General features: G+C 41.0%; 1 protein-coding gene across 1 annotated transcript; it reads right to left on the bottom strand.

The window, feature by feature from the left end:
* Positions 1–4778: 4778 nt before the first annotated feature.
* LOC103463870 (chymotrypsin-like elastase family member 3B) lies at positions 4779–9024 on the bottom strand. Its single transcript, XM_008407536.3, has 8 exons — positions 8597–9024; positions 8406–8494; positions 7416–7513; positions 7181–7309; positions 6160–6296; positions 5280–5422; positions 5035–5187; positions 4779–4905 (listed from the first exon to the last, which is right to left on the bottom strand). The coding sequence occupies exons 1-8, from the start codon at positions 8637–8639 to the stop codon at positions 4888–4890; spliced, it is 810 nt and encodes a 269-aa protein (XP_008405758.1). The 5' UTR covers positions 8640–9024; the 3' UTR covers positions 4779–4887.
* Positions 9025–14013: the final 4989 nt, after the last annotated feature.

Raw genomic sequence — 14013 nt, 5'->3', positions numbered from 1 at the left:
TCCGCTGTCCTAAGAGGCCGAACCGAAAAAAATAAAATAAAATAAAATAAAACACTAACAACGGTAACAACGGTAGTAATGACACAACATCTCAGTGTCATTCTGTGTTTCGAGGCTCAGTTTGCTGGAGTTTTTTTTTTTGTGGGTATTATTTGGAAACGTGTGGCCCAGAAGAATCCTTTCAACTAACTCAGAAGTAGACAGTGTTTAACGGAGGGAGGACATGTTGCTAAAAGCGTGTCCCGGTGAACAGAGGACCGTTCTGGTGCCGTCAAAAGGACACAGCTCAAATTCGGACACTGTAGACTAAAACGGAGCACTCGAAAAGCAGTTCCCGTTTAGAAAAGTACATTTTTCACATTCATTTCACATAAAAACGATAAACTTCCTTGTATTTGAATTGGGTTTCACAAAATGGAGCATAGTTGCGAAGTGTGAGGAAACAGACACACGGTTTTCCAGGTGCTGACGTAGAACAGAACACCGGACAAATTGACTCAAACGCATCGCGATATAAGCGTTTCATATCCGTCAAAATCGATAATTACTGATTAGTTGTTTTTTTTATTATTTAAATTGATAAAATTCTGCCACATTGGTTCCGTGATCTTTCCTTTTTCATCCAGTTGTTACTCCATGTTATTATTGTTTTTTTTTAAGCAGTTATGAATCATGGTGGCGAAATATGAAATTGCTATTGCGCAAGTTACACAACAGGTTGTTGCCAAAGAGAAATTGAGTTAGTTAATGCCACTCAGCTTTGCTTAGCTTTCCTTGAGAGTTTGAGCGGCTAAAGTCTTTCCTCTGCCTACATCCCCCAGAATGCAGTGCGGTTCTAGCTCGGAATTCAGTGGAATTATTGAATATTCAAATCAGATTTATAATCTGCTGATATTGATCATGTGCCTATCGCGATATATATTGCTATATAGTTATTCATTTATTTTCCAGCGCTGTGCTGACAGCTGTTTTTTTTCTGAGCTTATGCTTTGTACCTTCTTTCCAAAAACAAAAACAAAACTCAAGCTCAGTCTGATCGAATGGAAAGTGTCTGTAAACACCAAACTCAATCCCAGATTATAATTTTTGATTTTCTGCCTATACTTTGACTGGGCCATTGTAACCATGCTTTGATTTGAATGATCAAAGCAATAATTAATGTTGAGGTTTGACCACTTCATCCCACATGTTTGCTGTCTCCCTGTCAGGCCTTGTTTTCAAGCTGCAAACAGGACCTCTTGTGGTCCGTTTCAGCAATGACTCTTTTGCATAAAGTCCATGAACCAACAGTTGATTTTTCCACCTGTGCCACACTTTTTACATTTTGGCACAACATATTTAACTACGAGATGTTGAAGGCTAACTAATGTTCCCTATTAAAACCTCTGAGGCCGTCACGTCCATTTTCCACAGACACTTCTCCTTGTGTTACTGCTTTTCGCCACGGTCAATAATTTATCTCAATAAGATGACACATCGTTCACATGACACAAACTGGACAAATTATTTGTGCTGCGCTTCACATTAGTGCCAACAGGATGCTGTCAGGAATGTTACCGTGGCACTTAATCTGTTGCAGCAGCGTTTCCTGTGAGGTGGATGCGAAACTATCATTCATACATTTAATCATCTAATGAAGTCCACTTTAGCTTCAGTGGTTAGCGTCTCCACGCATCACGCATGGGGTGCTGGGGTTCAATCCCCGGCAGGTGTTCTTGATGAAAGCTATTCTCTTTTGCTTTTATTTATCTCCATTACTCAAAAATTGCTCAGTTTTGCTCAAATTTTATTTTAAAAACTGAGCTTTTTAGATGGCAGTCCCTCCGTCGGGACCCAGTCAGAATCTGACTCCTTTCATTTTATTAAGCGTTCACTTCGCAAGTGAAAATAGAGTAATATTTTCTTCAATCAAATAAAGCCTCCCACTGTTTTTATTATTAAGCAGATGAAGTATAGAGAATAAAACATCCTAGAAAAACATGGTTACTACAAAACACAGCTGAATAAATTAACATATTACTAAAAAGTGAATAAATCCAATATATTATTGTGACACACATATATATTATACTTACAGCTTCATCTGTCATTTTGTAAAATTAAATTTTACAAATGATGGATAAAAAATAAATAAAAATGTTGTGTTATGGCCTAAACAGTTATGAGGAGGACAGCTGACTTGACACTTATCAATTAGTCCAAAGGTCATAGAGCATGTTTATTCAGAGTAACTGCGTTCTGCTCTGAATTTGTTTTCTGAAATATGGCTCTGAAGATAGTTCAGTTTCTCTGGATTTTATTTTGGATATCAGACTAAATGCATGCCATATTTTTAGATTTACTATTGCCAAAAAACCCCCCAAAAAACTAAAATAGTAAAATCCTACCAAAGCTTGTGGCTAATGTGATCAGATGTGAAAAGGTTCAAGCCGTATTAAGCCTTCTGTACACATTTAGAGGGCAGAAAGCTGCTGAAACCTTCCTGTCGAAGCTTTGCGTGGAACATGAACGATAAAAATCTGCGCCGAGTCTCGGCTGCAACCTTGTGATCCTGTTTGATGGTGAGAATTTTCATTAAGTGCGACCAAGTGTTTCATTAAGAGTTTAGTTATAGAAAAACATAATTAATCCAGTATTTCTGCTACTTTAAGGCTCCTGTTTGTGGTTCGCATAAAAGATTTTTAATTAAGATGTACAAAGATTGTACAACTGCAGTGCTGGGAAATACTGCGTAAACATTCATTAGTTTTAAACAAACGCTGTAACATTTCACTTCACGACATGCGTTTGCATTCTGGCTTCTCCGTACAACCAGTAGAAGCTAACACACACAGAAAAACTAATCCTATGTGTGTGATATTTTACAAAAACACACTTTTTGCAGTGTGTTTGTTCAGTGTCTTCTTCTGTGTAGTTCCATCACCTACCAGCAGATGGAGACAGAAGTATATGCAAAAAAAAGTCAGTTCAGCAGCTTCATTTGAAGGTAAGTCCAACACATATAACCACGTCCAGAATTATTCATGCCCCTGGCAGATTTAGATTTAAAGAACTCTTTTAACTTAACTTAAATACAAAGTATATTTAAATTATGTGAAAATGTGATACTGCAATGAACCGATGCAAAAAAAAAAAAAAAAAACCTCTTGACTGATATTTTATATCAGAGTCTGGAATTTCCCATTCCAGACTGGTTTGAGTTTGTGGGAAAATCCAAGGTTCTACAACATTCCAAATCGTCCTCACTGACCTAAAGTATCCTAACCACGACCCCGACTAACAGGGAGCAGCTGTTTTCATCGACTTAGCAGGTGATAAATTTCCTTATCATATTTTGGGAGATGATTATTTCGTTTATATTATATTAGGGTCTGTTTTTAATTCAGTGTATTCTAAATGCACACGGAAAAAAAAACAAAAAACGTTTTATGCTCAAGTTTTCCCAGTTGAAATATTAGCTGAGAAATACAAGCAAGTGCAACCTGATTAAAAGTTTTAGTTTTGGGAGCTTCTTAACTGAAGTATGGCTGAAAGGTTAAAAACCTTGCGAGGCTTTGAAGGCATCACGATTTAGACGACAAAGTGGTTGTAAATGTGATGTTAATCTGTCTGGAGCATCGTTTAGTGAAGGGATGAGACTGAAATCAATATTTACCAATGTAACAGAGAAGACAGGAAGTGGCCGTGATCAAAGGACTCCCCCGCGCATCAGAAAAAAATGGAGGAAGTGAGGTCATGACCGAGGCCTCCGCAGTCCCGGAGTCTTCAGCAAGAGGATTCAGAAATCTACACACAAAGCTTTCTGTGTCTGATTCGATTTCCAGGAGTTTCATCCAGAGATACAATCAAATGGCGTCTGGCTTAATCTCAAAGCATACTTATGCGTTAGAACGGCCCAGTCAAAGTCCAGACCTAAACTCAACTGAGCATCTGCAACAAGATTTCAATACTCAACAATCTCAGAGGCTCTCCAGCAAAGAAGAACGTGCAAAATGTACTGACTGCTGACGTGAAAAGCTGGTAGGGACGTACTCCGAAAAACCTGTGACTGTAATTGTAGCATAAGGTTACTGACTGACCCACAGGGTACTGACTGAGACCCCACAAATTTTTCTTACTTTTATTTCCGTGTTCATCAATGCCTCACTGTCTCAAGTGAAATCTAAATCAAACACATCAGAGCTAGAGGCAGCACTGTGACAAACTGTGACCGAGTTCTGTAGATTTGAATGCTGTGCGAGAAAGACACTGTAGTTATTTTAGCCTTCACTGACCTAAAAGTACTTCAATACTTGTGTCTGATTATTGTTAGAAAAGAAAAGAGCGTTGAAATTCCCCTTAATCTTATCAAATTTGTGGCAAAATCAGCTCGAGCATGCAGAGCACCGCTACGTCTCTCCATCAAGGTAACCCGTTGCTACGATTTATCTGATCTGAGAAGAGGTTCTGCAGCATTCTTTCTTTTTTTTTTTGCCGGAAGGCATCAGACAGTCCGTTCACCTGCGCAGTCATTTGCTTGACCTTGGCAGTGATTGATAGAATCTCCTGACTCATGAGTCCTCCACCCACCAGGCGGTCGGTCGTCCGTCTCTTGTTTTATCACACAGCAAGGAGTGATGGAGTGTGGAGAGGTAGAGCAGGCTGGGAAGCTGCGTACACCTGCTCTGGACGTTTTAGGAGAGAGTTTGGCGGAAAACTGCGGCGCTAAACTTTGTTACGCCAGCGAAAGGTCGTGGCAGCTGACGGGTTAGCATACTGAAAACATCAGAAGAATCGAATCAATTTTATTTTATTTTTATTGAGGATTTCGGAAGCTTTTATTAAGTCTTTCAAGATCGCCTACAAATTCCTTGAACGTATTTGTTTTATTCGGTCTCCTGGTTGACTTCAGTAATTCTGGATCACCTGCAGAAACAACAGGTAAAACAGACGTTGCACGTGTCTTGCTAATTGTTGATACCAGCTGCAGTACTTAAAAAAAACTTTTTTTTATCTCTACAGACGGACAGACGCGCGGCCAGACGCTGACTTTACCTCGTTGAGCCACTCGGTGAAGGCAGAGGTGCGCGTGAAGACGGTGGGTTTCTGCACTTCGTTGCACATGGCGGAAGACACAAAGCTGGTCACGCCCTGAATGTACCACCTACCATCCTGACCCAGGCAGTTCAGAGGACCCCCGGAGTCACCCTGTGACACAAACACAGCATGGAGCCTCAAACCGAGTCCGGATGTAGCTGCTGAAGCTCAGACAGGTGGATTCTGTTGATGCGTTGACTCACGTTGCACGCAGAAATGACATCGCCTCCTGCGCACACCATGGTGGTCTTCACCGTGTGGCCCCACCAATCACTGCGGCTGCAGACGCTGTGCTCCACCACGGGCAGCGAGGCCTGCTGCAGTATGTCAGGCATGGGGCCGTGGGCTGATGATTCACAGAGAACATCGATATGTAAACACATTCAGCATTCAGCTGATAATATTATGGAAAAACCTATCAAACTTTGCTAATTGCTTCTGGCTAGTCTGAAGGAGCCGAGTGGGGGAAGTCGCGGCTGATGGCTGCATTGTGAGAAGGAAGCTCGACTTGGAAACTGCAGCTCTCAATTAAACCTGTTTTTAGAATTGCTGAGCAGCTTTTTGCATATTTCGATTGGCATTTTGAAGATTTCTCTTTGTTGCTGAGCTCCCAGTTTTTGAGGTTGGAGAAAACTCTTTAACTTTAGCTCCTCCCACTAATTCCAAAACGTGAATAATTTTGTTATGAAAATGCTGACCATGACTAGAACTGCATCCTCCTCAACGTCAGAGGGATTAATCACTGGGACACGTTGACTGGAGTTACACCAGTGGATGCAACCAGATCCGGACCGGCCATCGGGAGCACCGGGACGTTTCCCGGTGGCCTGACCGCTGGTACGGGCAGAACTTACATCTGCTGTTGATGGTAAAGTGCACAATTTGATTTAAAACTCAACTCAGTCGTGATGGTTTGCGTTAATTCTATGGCTGTGGCCTGGGACGGCATTCAATTCCTGTCTTGGATTATAGTCCCAGTCTGGCCCTGCATGGTGCACACTCTCTAGCACATACAGCAAAGTTCTGACAAATCGAACAGTATGTTCAAAATAGTCTAGTCCAGAGGAATAGCAGGGACTTTACTGTAAAGGTTGCCCCAGCCGGAGATGAAACAATGGGTCCCGTGGGCCAGGATCTCTTCTGCCTGAGGAAGACAAGCCACGCCGACGCTGTCGTTCATAATGGGGCTCTTATCCAGCTTCAGCAGGGCGAGGTCATTGCTGAGAGAGAAGCATTGTCACATGAAGAGTTTGTCTAAACAGGAAGGTAAGCACTTTGACGTGCCGTCTATTGTTCTGATCATGTGTGTTTCTTTTACTGCAGTCAATCGATTAGAAGGGGATCAGATTTGTCATACTCAAGCGCTGTGATCAGTTGCGATTAGTCGTTATGTTTAACTCTGTAAGCTTGAAGTGTTGAAATGCACATTTTCAAAAAATGTTTAAGAAAATGTTTATTGCCACAAACCGAATTGGATGGAGATTCTCAGTTTTCTAGGTTTTCATAGTCAGGAGAGTTTAAAAGAAGTAACTTTGTTTCAAATGTAATTTAGAAATGTTAACTATAAACTGCTTGTGCTTTGGTGGAAGGATAATTCAACGTTGCATTATGTTGGTACTACCCTGGTTTAATCCAAACGTCCTTCACTATGTTTTGGTTGGGTTTTTTTACACCTGTTTTTAAGGATTGCTTTGGCACCAATGGACTTTATTTGACAGTAATCTGGCAGGAAAGGGGCAGTAAGAAGACACATGGCAAAGGAACTGAGGTCTATATGCTTTGTATACGGGGTGTTCGCTTGAACCGCAGTGTTTGTTAAAGTGAAATTTGCCAAAATTTGCTCCTTACTCATCTTTTCGCTTGCCACTCAGCATTGTTGACTGCAGTACAAGACCGTTAAACGTGCTTTTTTGAGCTAGTAACCCTCTGCCAGAGAGAGGCTTCTAGGTCAAAATACGTAACGCAATTAATATGCATGCGATATCGACATGTATTTGCTGTGCGGCAAAATAGCCCTCTGCTGCTTCATCTCGTCCATGAATTCGTTAATCTGTTTTAGGTGGTCGAACTCTTTGGTTCATCCAAACAAACCGAACACACCCACCCGTTGGCCACGTGGTCGATGTCCCACTCAGGATGAACAACGATGCGCAGGATGTCTCTGATCTGCTCTGTGCCCTCCTGCAGGCTCATGTCATGCTCCCCTAAAACCACGCGGTACACATCTCCTGGCCTTCACAAGAGAAAACACGTTCACTTCTCATCAATATGTGGCAGCACCATTTCACCTGGCGTTATTATGTCACATTGTATTGACGGTATTGTGAGTAGGTGGTCACCAGATGCAGTGTCCAGCAGTCAGCACCCAGCGAGGAGCCACCAGCGTTCCTCCACATGTGTGATGGAAGCGGGAGCCATGTTGCACTTGCAGGGAGATCTGTGAAAGTTATGCCTTATTTTATGTTCCAACAAGTCAGATAATGGTGGATGGTGCATGAATAAGACAATGCGAGGTGAAAGTACTCAATTTTAGTAGAGAGTGGCTACTAAGTTGACTACTTTTAGCCAAAGTAGTCACTATAAAGTCGCATGTCAGACCATCATCACTTAGCACTTAGATGGATGTAGCTAAATGTAGGTCAATCCTAGAAGAAAACCTTTTAGAGTCTACAAAATACTTGAGTCTGACTGAACTCATCTTACTTTGCAATGAAAAATTGGCAAATATAGTACGTAAAAACACAATTTTGCCATTTTTTCACATTTGTGAGGTCAGACACTGACGTTGGATGAGGAGGCATGGCCAGTCTCAGCTCTAACTCACTCTGAAGGCATCCTATCGGGTTGGGGTCAGGCCAGTGAAGTTCTGTGAAGTTCTGATACACCACCAAGTCACTCAGCCGTGTATTTATGGATCTCGCTTGGTGCGTTGGCCTACAGTCGCATTGAAACAGGAAGTGACAATTTCTGAACTGCTCTAAGAGTCAGGAGCATTATAATGTCCAAAATGCTGAAGCATGAAGAGTTTATTTTACTAAAATTAAGGGGAGATGTCAAAGTCATGGAAAAAAGTCCCATACAATAACCTCATCTACATAAAACTTTACGCTGTAAATAATGCATTAGGCAAGCACTGGTGGCCTGACAACGGCCAAATCCAGACTGGCACACATAAAAATGCACCACATTTTTTTTACTTAATAAGGTAAACATAGATATATATATATATATATATAATTTTTTTTGTTTGTTTTTTTGTTTTTGTGGTTGTGAATATAGACAAATAGACCCTGGGTGTGAATACTTTTGCGAGGCGCCGTATGATTTACCTGCCAAGGCCAGCTATGGGGACGAGCGTCCACTCCATTCACAACCCTACTGGTGTCTGGCTTCACTGCAGGTGAACCACACCCAAAAACTATGGAAAACATCAGAACAAATTATTCTGTCAATAAAGTCTACAATGACAACTGTATTTTAAAATGAGAGAATAATTTAAGAAAAATAAAAAAAACCTCACCAAACACTACCTGCAGCAGGACGACGACTAGAGTCTGCAGCATGTTTTCAATGTAACAGGAAAAATAATCCTGCTCTGTCCCGCTCTGCTCCTTTTATATCGCCGTTGTTCTGAGAATAAAAACTGAGACGCAGCCTTATCACAACCGGCTGAGAAAAAGTTCCACTTCCACAGATGTGTCAACTTTCCAGCCAAAAACTCATAACTCAGCTAAGCCATTTCAGTGACTGCCTTGTCTGTCAGGTAATGTTTTGAACATCCAACATCTATTGAGTTTGTTGTTTCAGTTTGGTTTCCTGTGCAAATTATAAAAAAAGGCGACATTTCTGCACTACACCGTTCCACTCAATTTCAGTTCTCAGAAGCCAGAAAATGTCAACAGAATTGAGTTATTTGGTGACTAATTTAACAATCAATGCCTAATTAAAGTGAATTGCAGAACAAAAAGTATCCCATTTTCTAATTTTAAAAAATGCTCAGAAATGTTGGTGGTGTTTGCCAGCTTCCCTGGGCAAATAATAAATCTAATCCACTTCAGTAAAACGGTTATCCGTTTGTGACTCGACACATGGGACATTTCCCAAGGCTGCTGGGTAAGTTGGGTCAAGTTCAGGGAAATCTCTTATGGAATAAGATGCTTAAAAACATTGAAATTGCACAGGAAGTTCTGTAAACTGAAGCAGTTTCTTTCTATGGAACAAAATAATGACGCAAATATATTGTGTAAGTCATTTACTTGCAGGTGAAGAGCACATCTTGTTTGATGATGGGATTTATGACTCTTTGAAGGGAACTTCACTTTAAAGAGCTGTTAAAAAGCTACGTTTTTGAACGTTTACATTTGTCTATCAAGCAATTTTTTCCGTTATGCAAGTTTTTCCAAATACACAAGAAAATAGGATCATCTTTCTAAGAAAAATTCATATTTTCTCAAACGTTGCGAAATACAACGTTATTGTGTTCTTGCAGAAAAAAACAGCTATGTGCTTTCATAAAATATAACATTTTCAGATACAAATGTCAAAGACCTTTATTGTTCTTTGTATGCACAACTAAGATTTTAGGACTATTTGTAATTTAGAAGCAAAATGTAAGAAATAAAATAAACTTGCTTTGGGAGAAACCATTAAACCAACTTTTATGAGCTTTCCATCTCGTTATAACGTCATTCCATCACCAAAAACATGCCTTGAGTGTTGTTTTCTTTCTTTCATGCATGTTTGAGAAATTCTTTAATCTCCATTCAAACCATTCAAACTGTGCTAAACACACCGCCTTTTCTGCGCAGCTCCTTCAGACTAGCCTGAAGCAATCAGCAAACGCCTTGTAGAACTGCACATCTGCTGAGCTCATTATAGGAGCTACTTCTGAGTGAAACGCTGGTCAAATCGCTGTTAAACGGTTAATAGAGAAGTGATGTTTGCAATGACTTCCTAAAGGCGGAGTTTCAGAAAGAAACGGAGTTTCTTAAGGAGACAGAGGCCCAATTATGAAGTCAAACTTCTTTTAAGTCATATTCGATATAGCCAACATTTTTATAACAACTGAAGGTAAAGCGGCTGGAAAATCCATGATACTGTCCCATTTCTATCAATTTGTGTGCAGAGCACTTTAAGCAAGCCAAGTGGTAAAAAACAAAAGAGCTCTCACTAACAGACTTAAGACTGAAAGCCTGAACTGCAGCAAAACACAACCTTTTTCTCAGAACCACGCAGCTTTCTGGGTTACCTTGGAGAGAACCGGTCCTGTAACAACCGTCTCTGCTTTAATAGCGGGTTATGCATTCACAAAAAGGGGTAGGGGCCGGCGCTCCAGCTGAGTCTGGGGCCGATTCTTCACGCCCCACTCAGACAGTCTCCTCTCCTCCTCAGGGAAACCAACGTCGCTCTCTGGAGAGGACGCGGCACGTCTATAAATTCCCCCTCTTTCAGGGGGCAAATCAAATCAACAGCGCCTCGGCAGCTTCGCTTGTTTTTTCCTGCCATGTCCAAATAATTCCCACCTCCGCCAGAGACGGCGAGAAGATTTATGGAATAGACATGTGCTGCATGTTTGCATAACACGGCAGTGACAGAGCTGTGAATAATTCGGATTAGGGCCGGGGAAACGGATAGCTGACAATGAATTAGTCACCGTCGCCGTTTACGGGAGCCTCACTCAAGTGGAAGTTACTCTTTATTATGAATGGGTTTCTAAAGAGCAATCAATCCCATAGAGCTCAACAACATGGAAAAGAACTAGTGGCACTTTTCTGAATCGTATCCATGTTGATGATAGACCGCTGCTTACAATACAAATATTATATTTCACAACGGGACTCTCATTAAGCAAAGTTCATCAACCTTTCCACTCTCGGAAGCCGGAAAGCCACGCAGAGAGAGAACAAGAACCACATTTCAGTTCAGGTTTACTTTATTTTGGTAAATTACAAACACAGAAAACAAAAACAATACGGCTTACACAAACCCATAATTTACCAAAGAAGGAATAGGCTGAAGCCAGGGCTTCTGCTTGCCTGCTTTGTTCACAATGCTGAAGGAATAGTAAAGCATTGAAAACTAAATTTATGATGCCTTGTAAAAGTATTTGCACCCCCTTAACTTTCATGTTACATTTACAAACTTCTATTGACTCCATAAGACTTTTAAACACGCAGTACTTTGTATTTTCCAGGCAAGCGGTAGCATTTTATAACTCAATTGAATCATTATATTACCATCAGTTGTTATAAAAACGCTGTATATATCAACCAAGAATTAAAAGAAATTTGACTTCGTAATTTAACATTTTAGAAATTGGGCCTCTGTCTCTTTAAGAACCTCCTGCTCATTCTGAAACTTCACCTTCATGAAGTCATCACAACATGGCTCCTCTTTAACAACACTGGTTTCACTGGTTTCTCAGTGAAACCAGCTCCTCAGCAGATGTGCAGTTCCACCTAATTGCTCCTGGCTAGTCTGAAGGAGCTGAGTGGAGGAAACTTGGAAACTGCATCTCGAAGACGCTGCTCGGTCCACCATGGAGTTTTTCCACAGCTGAATGGTTGCCATGAAGATTAAAGGGTTTCCCAAACATGCGTAAAATAAAGCAACACTCCAGGTTTGATTTTGATGAGGGAACGACATTATAACATGATGTAAAGCTAAAAAACGTCAATGTTACATAACTAAGTGATAGATCAACACAAAGGTTGGCTGCATTTATCGTCACTGAATAATGTTGGTGAAATCTGCCATGTCTAAAGACTAGAGACTTAAGGTGCTACTTTTGCTAGCTTGACCTCAAGTAAGCGAGGCTCTGTTTTTAACTACCAGTAACAATCATTAAGGTTTCCTCTTACATACAGGTCCGTTGCACATATTCATGATTAAAAAGAACAACAATTTGCTCCAAATTGTGCGAGTTTTTCCTCAACCGCGTCTTGAGTCATAACCTTTTCTAAACCTCCAGAATGTCTTTTGATTGTTTCGTTCCGTCCGTTGTTCTGCTGAAGGTATGAAAACTGATATTTCCAGGGGAGAAATATGGCTGCCCACAGAAGCGGGCCTGCCTTTCATTCGGTGGCGTCTCCAGACAGAGATAAATGGTCTGAGACCAGGCAGCGTGGTTCAAGAGCCGAGTATGCATCTCCCATGGTTTTCAGATATGTCAGAAATCTGCTGAGGGGCCGCAGACACAGGAAATGCTGCCAATTAAGCCTCTGAGACATAAATCACATTTTAGAGCTACGTCACATTCAGTGACCAAAAAGCTGGTCTCCAGTTACTAACAGCCATTAGGTTAAGATGTATTTGCCCAATAAATTCATTACTTATAGGTCAGGTTAAGCTATCATTTTCACAAAGTAATAGACAAAAATGCAATGTGTGTTTTTGTGTGTGTTTTTTTTAGTGTGACCATTGACTTTTAAATCAAGAAACACAGTTGGGTACTGAAACCAGGTTTTCTTGTGCCATCTACCGTTAGTTCCTCCTGGTGAAGATGTATGAATTGGCTTCAAATAAATGTGCCATTTGGCTGCAACAGGATCATCATTTAAAAAATTTAAATAACTGTTTTTTTTTTATTCAAAATGAATGAAAAAATGAAAAATAACTCCCATCAGGATTTTTTTTAATACAAAATCACAAGTTCCCCAGCTTGCTAACTTTTTGTCAGATCCTTTTCACCAACCAAACAGCGTACAATGTTCACTTACACCAATCCTGTTCAGTCTGCTTTAATCAATCTCTGGTTCATTTGTCTAAAAGGTCCGGTTCATTTGGGGAGGTGTGACTGCGCTGTCAAACTCGGAACAAAGAAGCAAATTCTTTCAAATTACTTAAAATTTCCGTTTCCTGTTCTTGTTCTCCGGTTCCTGTACTTTGCGCCCGGTAGCTGAAGAGCAGCATGTGTTTTCTGAGCCTTCGGTTTTCTAACTGAGCCTCTTTCCTCCGTCCTTACTGCTGATCCTCCTCTCGGTTGGGATGGGATGGATGAGACGGGATTAATCTAATTATTGCAGCAGATGTTCCTCCTGAGCACTTTTTGAAACATTTACTCAGCCACGAAAAGCTCTGCTGTATGAATCTTTTCTTGCTTCCCCTCCACAGCCCTGCCTCATTTCACACTCTGCTGCACGGCGTTCCTCTTCCGGATGCAAGTGGCTCGCTTGGTGGGATTTAGCCAGACAAAGAATTTCACTGAACAAAAATAAGGTGCAGCATTCCGTCTTTTCCACATTTTGTCACTTCACAGCCTCAATTTTTGATTTGTTTAGACCAACACCAAACAGCGCTGTTCCGCTTTTTTTCACCTCCGATACCGATACCTGAGATTTAGTGTGGGGTGTGTTTAATGACTGCAGTAAGAAAGCCTGCTTCCAACACATACAGGTCTGCGGTTATGTGATCTGCACCCTAGCAACATTTTTTCTTGACATCTAACTTTTAAATATCATGTCTTAATTGGTGTCAGAGAGTCTGCTGAAGCTCCTGACTGTGTGTGTGTGTGTGTGATCTTCCACTCAGCTCCTCTGGCCCCTAACTTTTATGCACTTTAAAACGAACTGACAAGTTCCTAAAGTAAAGGGAAAAAAAATAGATTTAGAAACAAACGACAAGGCCCAGAGCCTCAGTTGACGGTTTTTTTTTCTTTTTCAGAACATCGTAGGAGCTTCTTACTCTGCGTTTGATCCGCATCGAGGCCCACATGCAGAAGCCGGACGGCATTGACCTCTAAACGATGTCCTGCCATTAACGTCTGCAGCATGAAGCAGCAGCCCTGACTCTACGTGTAGTCGGTCAGCAGTTATTACAGACTTGAGAGGTTAACACAAATGTTAATATTGGCTGGTTTTCAGGAGCAGAAAAAGTAAAAAAAAAAAAAAAGATACTGGAGGATCAGGGTCGCCGTCACTAAGTAAGCTGTACCACTGA

The sequence above is a fragment of the Poecilia reticulata genome, chromosome 4, assembly GCF_904066995.2.
Source record: "Poecilia reticulata chromosome 4, P_reticulata-male-v2, whole genome shotgun sequence".
NCBI lineage: Eukaryota > Metazoa > Chordata > Actinopteri > Cyprinodontiformes > Poeciliidae > Poecilia > Poecilia reticulata.
This window is presented reverse-complemented; position numbering and strand designations above follow the sequence as displayed.